This window comes from Pectinophora gossypiella, chromosome 27, assembly GCF_024362695.1.
Source record: "Pectinophora gossypiella chromosome 27, ilPecGoss1.1, whole genome shotgun sequence".
Classification (NCBI taxonomy): domain Eukaryota; kingdom Metazoa; phylum Arthropoda; class Insecta; order Lepidoptera; family Gelechiidae; genus Pectinophora; species Pectinophora gossypiella.
This window is the reverse complement of record NC_065430.1, coordinates 3,629,897-3,644,637: the sequence shown is the minus strand read 5'-3', so window position 1 is coordinate 3,644,637 and position 14,741 is coordinate 3,629,897. Positions and strand designations below refer to the sequence as shown.

General features: G+C 37.2%; 1 protein-coding gene across 9 annotated transcripts; it reads left to right on the top strand.

Annotated features, from left to right (window-relative positions):
* The first annotated feature begins 9,518 nt into the window (after positions 1–9,518).
* LOC126378970 (THAP domain-containing protein 1-like) lies at positions 9,519–14,179 on the top strand. Of its 9 annotated transcripts, XM_050027525.1 has the most exons (8): positions 9,519–9,806; positions 10,015–10,213; positions 10,408–10,455; positions 10,968–11,015; positions 12,007–12,054; positions 12,612–12,704; positions 12,806–12,898; positions 13,058–14,179. In XM_050027525.1, exons 1-8 carry the CDS (start codon positions 9,730–9,732, stop codon positions 13,277–13,279), a joined length of 828 nt encoding a protein of 275 aa, XP_049883482.1. In that variant the 5' UTR covers positions 9,519–9,729; the 3' UTR covers positions 13,280–14,179. The 9 variants fall into 9 exon arrangements, with proteins under 9 accessions (XP_049883482.1, XP_049883484.1, XP_049883485.1 ...); XM_050027527.1 differs by lacking the exon at positions 10,408–10,455; XM_050027528.1 differs by lacking the exon at positions 10,968–11,015.
* Positions 14,180–14,741: the final 562 nt, after the last annotated feature.

The following is a 14,741-nucleotide window of genomic DNA, read 5'->3' as shown; positions in this document are numbered from 1 at the left end:
GTACGAAGGGTGGCTGTAAGTGACTCTACAATTAGAAGAAGGTTGAAGGATCGTGGACTGGTACCGCATAAGCCAGCAAATGGGCCGAAATTAACTGCAGACCATCGAAGAGCGCGCCTTAACTTTGCACGTGAGCACCTAAATTGGTCATACCTACAGTGGAGCAAAGTTCTCTTTTCTGATGAGTGTAAAATTATGCTGTATGGTAACGACGGAAGGAACAAGGTCTACAGAAGAGACGGAGAACGCTATGCACAATGCTGCATTGAAGAAAAGGTCAGCTATGGTGGCGGTTCTGTAGGTATGACCAATTTAGGTGCTCACGTGCAAAGTTAAGGCGCGCTCTTCGATGGTCTGCAGTTAATTTCGGCCCATTTGCTGGCTTATGCGGTACCAGTCCACGATCCTTCAACCTTCTTCTAATTGTAGAGTCACTTACAGCCACCCTTCGTACAACACGAAGCCGCTGCTGCAGTTGAAAAGCGTTAAGGCGTCGATTTCTTAAAGAAGTTGTTACAATAAATCGATCATCTCGCTCAGAAGTGACCCGATTCCTGCCAGATCCTGAACGGCGCGTGAACAAACCAGTCTCCCGATAACGTTTATAGACTCTATGAACAGATGACAGGCTTAGATGCAGTCTTGCAGCCACAACACGCTGACTAAGGCCAGAATCCAGCAATGCCACAACTTGGGCGGCTTCTGTGGGCGAAGTATCCATACGTTTTAGAAAAAAAAACCTTTTTTCAGACGTCCCAAAGTCACAGTATTGAAATAAAAAACAAAAAGTTTAAGGATAGGCGCCAATTTTTAGTTTTTAAACGCTAAATGTACTCCAACCCTGAACACACATTTGTCTCAAAACAGTGATTCATTTCGTTTATAAGATAAACAAATGAAATTCTAATTTTGAATTTAGAATTTTCGCTTATTACTGTAATGGCCAAACTGCCAGCTATACATTTATGTATTTTTTTTCATCGTATGAATTCTTTTTTGTGTTAAATTCGGACAGAAACAATGAAAACGGAAGTGTTTCGATTTTTTTGATGAGAAGTGTATAATGACATTTGCACACCAACATTGTTATGGCGAAACATGTATTGTATCCCTCTAATACCCACTTGTCACCTTATTCACCATGTTTGACGCAAATAAAGTTTCTATTCATGGTTTATACTGCAATATTGAAACCAATCTGGCTCTATGGAATCGCCCTATGGTCTACCGCCAGCAAATCCAATATACTAAGTCTGCAGAGGGTTCAGAACAATATCTTGAAGACTATATACGCGGCGCCCTGGTTTATTCGAAACTCGGAGGTACATCAATACCTAGACATGCCAACGATCACAGATGAAATTGAAAAGTGCAACAAAAGGCATAAGGAACGGTTGAGTAACCATCCAAATCCCTTAGCAACTATGCTGTTGGAAGCTAGCAACAGGGTGAAGAGGCTCAAAAGGAAGGATGTTCTTGGGCGCTGAGTACTATGGAAGATGGTGGCATTGGTTGCTTTACTTCTAACTAATCAATTCACACACCAAATCTGATTAAAGTCTTGCGACTGATTGCAGATATTTAAAGGAAAAAAAAATCTATTCTCAGTGATTTAACATTTCAAAAAAATATAGGTGCATATTTCTGTGTCTGCTGGAACCAGTTCCAAAATTAAGACGTGGCCTAAAGGTCTATGTAACCAGGCCAAAAAATTCTAAAAAATAAATAAATGCAAATACACTTGATGCTCACTCTGACACGTTTTAGCTTGACAGTTACTTATGCAGGGTGTTAGTGACATCGTAACGAAAACTTTTTTGGTTGATTCAGACTATGATTCTGAGTTGCCATCAAGTGGTTTTCCGTCGCAAAAGTATGGAACTGAAAATAATTAAAAAAAAAACAAAACAAAAGATATCATAAAATTTCCGACTGAAAATTCCACTTGCTATCAACTCAGAATCATAGTCTGAATCATGCCTCAAAGTTTTCGTTACGATGTCACTAACATCCATACCTACTTGTATCAAGTGGAATTTTAAATCGCAAAGTATACAATTTAAAATTATTATAAAAAAAAAACTAATAAAAAAAAAACATGAATTTTGCGACGGAAAATTAACTCAGAATCATGGCTTGAATCATCCCTCAAAGTTTTCGTTACGATGTCACTTACACACGGTATGTATTTATAAAATTGTTCTTTTGTTCACAGGTACTCCGGCGCAACTCAGAAAATCGGTTGAAAAGTCATTTTACCAGACCTAAGTGATTGTGAAGTGGTTTAGTTGTAGTTTTGTGAATCTCAGAGAAATTGTAGACGGAACTTGCCATGCGCACGCGTTTTGCTTTTCGGAAGTTATCCCGTTTTTCACAGGGTCCGCTTACCTAACCTGATGATTTGACAGGTCCGGGTTTTTACAGAAGCGACTGCCTGTCTGACCTTCCAACCCGCGAAGGGAAAACCAGCCCAATAAAGGTTGGCTGGTGGCAATTAATTGAAAGGAATCGTGGTTTTTTTTTTAACAAAAACCAATACGGCATAATCACGACGTAATTTGACCGTTGTAAAAGGATTAAAGTATGAAGAAAAGTGGCAGATAAAATGTAGTGAAGTTGGTTCTCGTGTATAATTTCTCTCGAGGTTTTTTGCCAATACTTTTTCGGTTATCGAAGCCTTGGCCGTAAGTTTTGTGTTGACTTGTAAAATAACTTTATCAAATTACATAATTTCACTTTACCCAATAGGGTAGTCAAAGGTACATCCATCGCAAGATGAACTAAGTACCCACGCCTCACCGAGCTTTCTTGTTAGACTTGATAGGTGGTGAGCCGTATCGCCGTCTATAATTACTATAGCCCTGTGGAACACCGGCTTGCTTCTCAAACGGGGAGCACCGGTTCGAACCCCGGAATTGCACCAATGAGTTATTAATTCTTAAGCCTAGGTTACACAGTGCGAGCTAACATGCGAGCTGACCGAGTCAGTTATTGAGGTGCAGTTACTACGCACGTGTGACCGCATCATACGAGTTACTGCCATGTGCGAGTGGGACAGTTGCTCGCGTTCGAGTTACTTCAACATTTTTTGTTTTTACTCGCTACTTGCCTCCCCCCACCACACTCGCACGCCCCTCGGTCGTCAACTCGCAAGATTTTGCGAAATGACTTCTTGTTTGGGCGACATGATACAAACGAATTCTACCAGTACACTGGTATAGTAGCTGTCTTCTGCGACGCCAGCAGTTTGCATAGTGTGACCGTGCGAGGCGAGTCGAGCTACTGTCGTACGAGTGTGTGCCTGTGTAGGCACAGTAGCTGTCTATTGTCACATCAGCTGCTCGCACTGTGTAACCTAACCTGAGCAGTTTTCACTAACACAGTTGTCTCGACCTACTGATGTTACAATTTGAAAAGCTTCTGAAAGAGAAAGAACTCTAACTTCTATTTTGTTGTGCCCGAAAGGGTCTACGATGTTAAACTCATATGTAACCTACAAACTTGTATACCATCATAGTATGCAAATAAAGAATATTGAATATATATTGACCACTATATCAGATAACAATTGAATCTATCAACGGTGTTTTTTATCGTAAAACGTTAGTCATACTTAAATGTATTAGAATTAATAAATAGTAAAAAGTATAAAACGAAGACAAAATTAGTGTTCCTGATTCCAGTACGGTCACGAGCATTAATATGTATACACTTTGGTACCATGTCACATTAACTTTTTGACAAATTGAACTGTAAGTCTCACTAAATGTCAAATATGTTAGTGCGACAGAGTCCTAAGATGGGTACATTATCTAACTATAAAATTTTATTTTAAATTTTACCCGTCATTTTCTTATCCGCCGAAAAGGAAAAGGACCGATGATTGATAACTGTTAATTTTGAATGCATAACCCGGGCGAATAAAAAAGGGTATCTCGCTGGTATGCAATTCTGTCGGGTTATTGGCCAATATGAAATTTTGAAGGGTTTAAATTTCTGCATAAAACATGTGATTAAACATTATCCGTCCCTTTCCTTTTTGGCGGATGAGAAAATGACGTGTATTGGTGAATATCAAAATGTGTCAAGTTTGGTGGCGAACTGTCATATAATTTTTTCGTGAAAAATTGGGAATTGAAAAATTCCTTTTTCATGTCGGAACCGAGGATCCTTTTGGATCTTTTTCATGTCGGAACCCAATTTTTCACGAAAAAATAATATGAAATTTCGCCACCAAACTTGAAATTTTGAGATTCACCCGTATAAATAACTTAAGAGGATTAAAAACTGCCTATTTCCCCCCTCAGGTATCGCTGCTGTTGAGTTTTCTTAAATTTCGACAATTCCCCATGCTATTTGAGTAAACAAACATATTGTTTCGGTTATATTTTTACACTATAACCCTTTGCGCAGCGTTTAACTGCAGAATCATAGTGTTATATTTACTCCCTAAAGATCGGAAAGAAGAAAACTTCGGTAAACTTATTTTCAATCAAAACTGCCTGTTTTCCAACTGGCTGCTTTTGTGTTTCGTAACTCATCCTTCAGACGAGATACACTCCACGTTGCTTCACATTTTTCAAGCAATTTAACAAGAATTTTAGCTGGACAGTATGGAGAACTGTCAACATCTAGGAACATCTAGGCTGCCGCCTACATTTGAGCTTGTAGTTTTTATCCTCATTAGGGGCAAGTCACAGGGACTGTAACCTGGAACCTGACTGAGGGCAGCAGCAACTGTCAGTACTATTCAGAGGCGGACAAGAGTCCTAGTACGGCTTTGTAATAGACTACTCTGGGCGCCATCCCACTTGCGTCAGACAGAGTACTGCGGAAGGCAAGAGGGAAACCACTGCCCTATTTTTCCCTAAAAAGTAGCATTAATGCTACACCGACAAGAGCGTGGCTCTTAAATTGATGATGATGATTTGGTGGTGCGTATCAAGCAAGGGCCACTGTCTTCGTTTTGTAAAAAGGCGGTAATAAGTTTATAATATACGTATTCTTAGTAATAAATGTTATTTATAAGACGTGGCGTGCAATTCGAGCCTCTCCCTGCTTCGGAGAGCCAGAAATGTCATTATTTAAGCACGGTGAAAGGTTGAATAGAAACATACCTGTCATCACTTCATTGCACTTTCCTACGCTTCTATCCTTTTCTGTTACTCGGTACCGCCATGTGTTAGAGCGAGAGAGCGACCGCGCGCGGCGGTGTCGAAGAGGCGATAGCGTGCTTACGTGCGTGTAGGCATGCTTATACACTATAGCGTGCTGCCAGATGTTAGCATGCTATAGCGTGCTAGAGCGTTATGCTAACAACATTTCACAGCACACCAAATAAAATTGTTGTTCAAAATTCTAGATTAAGTAAATTAAATTCATCTTTTTTGGGGTTATGTATACGTTTTTACAATAAAATACCAGATAATATTTTAAATTTGTCAGAGAATAAATTTAAAGCTCACGTGAAGCTTACTTTATGTAAAAAAGCTTATTATAAGATTAATGATTACCTAAATGATAAACATGTCTGGTATTAAATGTGTTCCTCTAGTTATTAAATAACTTGTAATGTACCCTCATTGATTTAAAAGATGTGTTGCTGTTGCAGTTTCTTGTCATTTCTTCTCCTCAGCCATAACACCTTGCGAATTGACGTAAATTCAAAATGTTACATTGACCTTCAACAAGTTTATCCATTATAATTATGTTGAATAAATGATTCTGATTCTCTATTATAGCATGCTATTATAACGCTATAACTTGCTAACAACATTTGGCAGCACACTAATCACATCTGCCACGTTATAATATAATACCAACCCTAACTGAAAGCAAGACAAAATAGTCTTGATGTAAAGATAATTCTTAATTAGCTGTTAGATTAATATTTAATTTTGATAGTTAAAAGGTCATTTGAAAATGTAATCATGTAGCGTACAAGATATTATGTGGAAATAAAATTTTATTTATACAAAATGTGAAACTGAGTTTTTTTACCCCCTGACTTGTAAGTGCGAGGGAGACAGATAATCCGCGCGGTCCTCCCTACTCCTTAGCTAACGACCATATAAGACTAAAGTAAGACCCAGGGGGTGAGGTTGGCGCGCTATACGAATTGGTGCGGGACGAAGATTCACTGTTATAACCCTTATGCGGGACTGGACAGATTCTGAATTCGACAGGTTAGTAGTTTGGGCAGATTCTTGGATTCGACAGACTAGCTATACGGTAGAAGTACAGTTATTAAAAAAAACAGTAGTGGAAATTCACGACTATATCCGAATTGGGGTAGTCAGAGTGTACGTCTGTACATCCATCGCAATATGAACTAAGTACCCACTCAACGAGCCAACTAGTCGAATCATGGGGGTTATGACCACATCGAAGCAATTCATCTAAGAAAGCAATATTGCTTTTTGACATTTGTTTGCATTGCGCACTTACTTTCATATATATGCGCAAATGTCAAATTGCAATATTGCTTTCTTAGATGAATTGCTTCGATGTGGCCATTTTAACCCCCCTAGTTACTTTTTTTTTTACTAAACGTCAAAAGACTAAATTACTATGGAGTTTGTATGAAAAAGCAACCTGTGAAGTCAGAAAAACGTGATAAAATGTCGGACTTATTATATTTTTCTATATTAAAATTCATAAATAAGTTAAATAGAAAAAAAGAAAATGTTTTTTGTCAGTTTGGATAGGTATTATAATATACCGGGTGTTAGTGACATCGTAACGAATACTGAAAGGGATGATTCAGACCATGATTCTGAGTTAATATCTAGTGGAATTTTCCGTCGCAAAATTCATGAAATTTTGAGTTTTGTTTTTAATTATTTTCAATTCCATATTGTGCTTTTAGCTGCATAGAACCCAAATTTCAATAAAAAAAACAATAATGACAAATTATCGAAAATTTTCGATGTAATGGAGACAACAGCTGTTCGAACGGGTCAACGGCCACACGCACCGCGCCGCGCGCCCCGCTCCGCACGCCCCGCTCCGCGCGCCCCGCGCCGCACGCCGGCGGCGCGGCGGTGCGCGGCGGCGGCGCGGCGGCGGCGCGGCCTACAAAGTAGGCACTACGAACCGATCCTATTTCTTTCTCTGTCTATCGTAAATTATAAATTTATTTTATTCTTATTCTTAAATGGACGGATAATCAACAGGCATAAAATTTATGGAATACACGTCAATTTTATGCAGAAATCTAAAACAACCGACAGAATTAAGTTACCAGCGAGATACCTTTTTGATTCGACCGGGTTATTCATTCATTTACTCATAGGAATCAGGGCCATTATCTACCTAAAACAGTTGAAACAGTAAATAATTGTATTCTTTGTTGTCATTAGAATAACTAACAACCAACTAACACAACCACCACAGATTAGGTAATTAGTTACCTACTATGTCAACCATCCACCAACTTAGTATGTAAGTACCTACGCAAAACCTCGCTACACAAAAATCGAAAATAAATAAATAAATAAATCTTTTAGATCAATACCCATTATTGTTACAAAGCAAGACCTATCGGTACTATCGCTAGTATCGATCTAAATGTACTATCACTACTTTCGATAGTTTAGACAATTTTCAAGTTCAACAATTGATAATCTACCTATCGATAGTTCGGCAACTCCGCCGCGTAGGCAATGTCGGCATGTTCAAAGAAAAAAATTGTCCGAGTGAAGTGATCTTATTTTTCTTGTTACATGTTGGTACCGTACCGAGGTACTAAGTACTAAGTTATTCGTAGTTTAAAATCTCATTGTTAAATCATCAGTAAAGAACTAATTAAACCTATCCTGTTCTGTGTACAATATTCATGTAACGGCTACGTGCTTACATAAGTACCTAGTAGACGGGAGCAACGACTTAACGTACCTTCCGAAGCACGGATCATTTTACTTTCGGACAATCAGGTGATCAGCCTGTAACGTCCCAACCAAAGGCCTTATAAACAGATTTTTGTGATATGTCCCCACCGGAATACGAACCCGGACCCTCCGCATCCCATCGCTCAACCACTGGACCACATAGGCCAAGAAGGTTCTAAGACATAATTAAAGGATCCTGGGACGCAACACCTCCGAGTTAGGGCTTGTTTGATCTGTCTTGATGGATACTCGGACGTGAATAGCCTCACGGATCAAGGGCAACACGCGCCAATAAAGTAGGCATTACGAACAGATACTAGGTATTTCTTTGAGTTGATAGGTATCAAGTGAAGTTTCCTGTCGCCAAATTCATAAAAAAAATAGATTTTTTTCAGTCCCATATTGTGTTTTAAGCTGCATAGAACGCACATTTAAAACAAACAAATAAAAATTACTACTTAATTATTAAATTTTATCAATGTCATCAATAATAATAATAACGTATCTACAACTTCAGCTATGCGCAGGTGAATAGCCGGCGCACGGGTCAAGGGCAACGCTCGCCAATAAAGTAGGCATACGAACAGATACTATTTCTTTCTCTGTCACTTGCACCATAAACATACTCTCTCTCCCTCTCTAGTCGTCGGCTCGACTCGGCCGCGGCCAGTGCGTCGTCGGCGCCCTTAGTCGGCGCCTTTGATGCTTTGCGCTAACGCCGCCGCCGCGCGCTTCCGCTCAGTCGAATACTAAGCTTGACCCGAATCGCGTGATGTTTTTCGAGGATATTTTTTTCGTGTTTGTGAGTGTTTGTTTCATTCTGTAAATGAGTAGTGTCGACTATGATGAGATCATAGACCATTTACTGCGCAAAAGTATGGAAGATTGTTGATGTTTATTAAAGAGCAAGGTGTTGTGTTTGTGAGTGCGTGTGATACCTACCTACCGCGGAGGAAACGCGATGTTGCATACCTACGTGACGTGACATGTTCTAGGGTACCTACCTAGGTACTTCATCCGAAGGAATAACAATTAAGGTAAGGCAAGAGTAGAGTTTTTATTGTTAATAAGTTAGGAACGTTTTAATAACTGGTAGGTAGGTACCGTGCGTGAAAAATCGTGGCAGTAGGTGTTCTACTTCAACAAACAACATTTTTAAACGTTGAACCACTACTAAGCATCTAAATACAAGAGAATGAAAACTCCTACCTAGATATCAACATCGTATCTCACACGCGTAACGTAGCCGCGCGTAAGTTTAGCGTCTGTGTGGCGCGTTGTTCGACTTACATTGCGGCACAGTAAAAATTGAAAATCTTAATTAAACATTTGCGACAAGAAAAACACCCACCATCGTTTTTAGTACAATAAAATAGGCGTTCCATTTTTTTTTTCGTTACGATGTCACTAACACCCTGTATAAAGTATGTCTATTTCACTAAATTTTATCATACTGCATAGTTTCGTCTAAAATAAGAATTCAGAAACTATTAACCGGCCCGGTTTAGACATACTAACCGGCTCTCTTCTAGCTTACGATACAAACTATGAGTGAGAAAAGGAAAAATGATTCGCTGTTTGCTTCATTCTTTCCGAGGTTGTCACAACATGAAATGTCATTTGGACCTATTGAACTCATTTTTACTCGGCCAAATCAATAATTACATAAAATAGGAAGATTTTACTTATATTTACCGAACTATTTGACACGGTCGCGTGAACATTGTTTACGAGTGTCTTGTGTTCAGATTGTTTTATGTGATAATATAACAATATTTTTTCCAAATAACTGGAAAGAAACTTTATTTAAAATAATTGAGTGCCTAGACTCTGTGACATAATGTCTTGTGCGGTATGGGGCTGCAGCTCACATTCAGGAAGAAAAGAAAATAGCCAACAACTCCTGTCGTTTCATCGGTAAGTTCATTGTAATTTTCTAGTGAAATGTGAACTGCTGAACTAGGTATTTTAGGAAAGTAATATGTTTTGCTGAATAGATTTGTAGCATAAAAGATTTGAGATATCCATTATATTATACGTTTTATCAATGAATACGGAATTGATTTGAGGTTATGTTGATTGTCCATAGTGATGTACTAAAATTATCGATACTTTTAATTTTTAGATTTCCTGTTGACGATAACAAAAAGAAAGAATGGATAATTCGCATTAATAGACGAAATTGGATTCCAAATAAGTACAGCCGTATTTGCTCGAAACATTTTACTGCGGATTCATTCATGTGTGTTCCTAATTCGAAGTGGAGACGTCTTCGAGACGATGCTATCCCTACATTGAACATTATGGATCAAACAGATGAAATGGTAATATGTTACATTTTTACAAAATATTATTGTTGTGAAGGATCATTCAAAAAAGGGTCATTCAAAATAATCTTGATTTTTACATGTTCTTTGGGAAGATTCTGCAATTTTTTTTTCAGTATCCTCTTTTTAGTAGGGATTAACTAGTACTTAACCTATTCTAATTTATGTTGATAAAGTATTAAAATTTTCAGAATCCTGTAACTAAGGAAGAACCTTTTGACGACCAATCACAACCACAGGTACAACATTAGATATTTTAAATGGTTAATATTATAATTTTTCCACCAACGAATATGTTCATGATGTGATAATAGATGGCAAATATACCTACATAATTATGAATAATAAGTTGGTACTACTTCTACAAATTAAATTAGGTTTAAAGAATATTTATTTCTCAACACAAGACATACAATGTCACTCATATGAGAAAAAAGTTATAACAATGAAATGTAGGTGAGTCAAATAATATGACACCTCACAGAGACAGTAGAATATTACATTGAACATTATGGATCAAACAGATGAAATGGTAATTTTTTATGTTACATTTTTAGTTTTTACAAAATATTATTGTTGTGAAGGATCATTCAAAATAGGTCATACAAAAAAGGGTCATTCGAAATAATCTTGATTTTTACATATTCTTTGGGAAGATTCTGCAATTTTTTTTCAGTATCCTCTTTTTAGTAGGGATTAACTAGTACTTAACCTATTCTAATTTATGTTGATAAAGTATTAAAATTTTCAGAATCCTGTAACCAAGGAAGAACCTTTTGACGAGCAATCACAACCACAGGTACAACATTAGATATTTTAAATGGTTAATATTATAGCAGTATGGCGTGTATCCCTTTTACCCTCTGATGTATCCGTCCTTATTTGTCATCGGTTTGGTCGGATACTATAAATTGGAGGTAAGAAGAGACACGGCTTTTGTATTGTACATATACAAGGTGTTCAGAGGGAAAATCCACAATCCAGAGATCCTGTCTACGTTAGGGTTGTTAGTGCCGGTAGACGGTCGCAAAACCAGGCGGCCCCCGCGCATATTCGTGTTGCCCACCGCGCGCACCAACATCGGCAGATACGCTCCAGTAGCGCACGCACTTAGGACCATCAACGATATTTCTCAGCAGTGTACTGACATCGACCTATTTACGTGTTCGTTGACGGAATTCACGAAGTTAGTTATTAAATTCTTTAGTTAGGTACTAATGTTATAATTGCATTACATAGTCGAATTGGGACTGCCTGTAATGTCTATGTAATTTGTGTTAATAAATAAATAAATAAATAAATTATAATTTTTCCACTAACGAATATGTTCATGATGTGATAATAGATGGCAAATATACCTACATAATTATGAATAATAAGTTGGTACTACTTCTACAAATTAAATTAGGTTTAAAGAATATTTTTTCATTTATTTCTCAACACAAGACATACAATGTCACTTATATGAGAAAAAAGTTATAACAATAAAATGTAGGTGAGTCAAATATTATGACACCTCACAGAGACAGTAGAATATTACATTGAACATTATGGATCAAACAGATGAAATGGTAATATTTTATGTTACATTTTTAGTTTTTACAAAATATTATTGTTGTGAAGGATCATTCAAAATAGGTCATTCAAAAAAGGGTCATTCGAAATAATCTTGATTTTTACATATTCTTTGGGAAGATTCTGCAATTTTTTTTCAGTATCCTCTTTTTAGTAGGGATTAACTAGTACTTAACCTATTCTAATTTATGTTGATAAAGTATTAAAATTTTCAGAATCCTGTAACCAAGGAAGAACCTTTTGACGAGCAATCACAACCACAGGTACAACATTAGATATTTTAAATGGTTAATATTATAGCAGTATGGCGTGTATCCCTTTTACCCTCTGATGTATCCGTCCTTATTTGTCATCGGTATGGTCGGATACTATAAATTGGAGGTAAGAAGAGACACGGCTTTTGTGTTGTACATATACAAGGTGTTCAAGTGATGATTAAAATTTGTTTGTAGATATATATTGAGCAAGTTTGGTTTTAAATGCGGTGAGTGAGTCTGCCTTTTTTATGTGTTTAGGTAGGTTATTATACAGCTTTGCTCCGTCAAAAGTAAACATTTTTTTGCCGTAGTTGGTCCGAGTCTTGGGTAGAACAATAAAACTGGCTCGTCGTGTCAAGCGCTTGTGTATTTGTTTTGACTGTATGAATGTTATCGATGTGTGTATGCTTTTGTTTATCACCTTCCGTACGAGAATGCAAGTATGGTAAAAGTATAGTTGTTTTAAAGTCATTAGGGCTGTCTCTTTATATATCTTAGCCGTTAAATAATCCAAAATTTAAGAAATAAAAGGAAGTATATTTTTAATACTTACGTTGTTACAGGATTGTGTGCCAATGAATTCTGAGATAGTACCTAGTACATCTTCCAAGATTAGTTCACCAGAACAATCTCAGCAAACCTCAATCCAAAATCAGGTATTTTCATAGAAGTTTTCCTTACCAACTACTAATATACCAAAACTTTGAGATAATATTCTTAACAATAGGTAACATTTTTAACACTTACGTTGTTTCAGGATTGTGTGCCAATGAATTCTGAGATAGTACCTAGTACATCTTCCCAGATTAGTTCACCAAAGCCATCTCATCAACCCTCAACCCAAAATCAGGTATTTTAATATAAGTTTTCTTAATCAACTATTACATTATATTATATATTATTATCATATTATATTATTAGTTGATTAAGAAATACCACAACGAATATTTGATACACAGTGTGGGCAAGAGATAAGCATTTCATCTATACATTTTTTCTTTTGTTTTAGGAACTCCTGATGCAGGTGTTAGAAAATGAACAATACAAAAGAAAGATCCAAACATTACAGAAGCAACTTGAAAAGAGTAGGAAAGTTTCTAAACGCCGTCTTCGCAGAATCAACACATTAACAAAACGAGTTACTCGATTAAGTAAAAAAAATGAGGATTTATACTCTATATTAGTGGAACACCTAAAAAAAAATAATATTGAAACGGAGTATATAATCTAACCATGCTGGATAAAACAAATGAAAATGATGTGATAAAAAGATATTTGGAAAGGCAAGATGGTGCTAGGGAGAGCAGAGCAGGATCAATATAATAATAAATATTATGGCTATGTGGATAGCGGGCGTAAAAAGACCTGTAGGGCGTCCATCCTTACGATTTAAGGACTCCTGCAAGCGGGACATGAACAGCTTCGGTATTCAGACGGATGGGTGGGAGAAGCGCGCCGAAATGAGACCTGAATGGCGCCATGATATTAACGTCGGGACTTCAAGACATGACGATGACTGGCTGGAAAACCTGAAGCAAAAAAGTCTTCGTCGTGCTTTACCACCTCCTGAGGAGTCGCGTTTTGTGTGCGAACGATGTGGCAAGAAATGCCGCGCTGCTATAGGGCTCTATAGCCATCGGCGGCGCTGCGGGAACCCGTAGACTCACAAGTGCTGCAACAATCATCTACGATAGATGCTGTGGCCAATGATGATGGCTATGTGAACATCGGTTGTGACTTGGACTCGGAATCAGTACCTCTCGCTACACATTAACTTTTATGGTAACTTGCGTTAACGATACTTGGAAAATTCCCGTAGGATATTTTTTAAATAATTAGATAACCGTTGAGCAGAAATCAATACTGGTTATGCAGTGCATCTAGCTTTTACAAGAATGTGGCGTAAAAGTTCTAGCGTTAACATTTGATGGAGCGGCAACCAACGTTGCCATGTGTACCCGTTTAGGATGCGATATGCATACAGATGCTGTATCATTTAAATATGAAAACTTTAATATATATTTGTGGCCAGACCCTTGCCATACTATTAAATTGGTACGAAACACATTGGGGGAAAAAAGAAAATTATAGATGCAGAAAACCAAATAATATCTTGGGACCATATAGAAAGGCTTTTAGAGCTACAGGAAACAGATACTACATCTGAGTTTCGTTGATGAAGATCATGATTATTTATCATCATCTCGGCTTACTGAGTACTCAATAGACGTGGTGAACTATATTGCAGGCTTTGTTGTGAGGAAACCGAGAAAAGTTTTTTTTATGTGTCGATACAGTGGACTTATGATCAACACTTGTAAAAGTCAAAGATAGAGGAGGTTTAATCATACCATCGAAATGAGTAGCGAAGGTTTTAAGAGAACAAATTTTAAATAACGGTAGACAATTCCTGGGTCGTAAGGAAGTAATGATGAAGATGGTCAACTTAGTATTTTCAACATTATGTGAATGTGCAGATATTCAACAATCTTTTTGAACACTGTTTGGAGCAAGATTTTGAAGAAAATCACAGAAATCTTATGATAATATCCATTTTTCAGACATATTTAAATATACGAATACATTACGAAACCAAACAGGCAAATAATACAGAAGAAAAGATATGAAACTTTCTCACAAAAACTATTTTATTTAAGGGTCAGTAATTGATAATAATTTTATTCGCTTTGTAA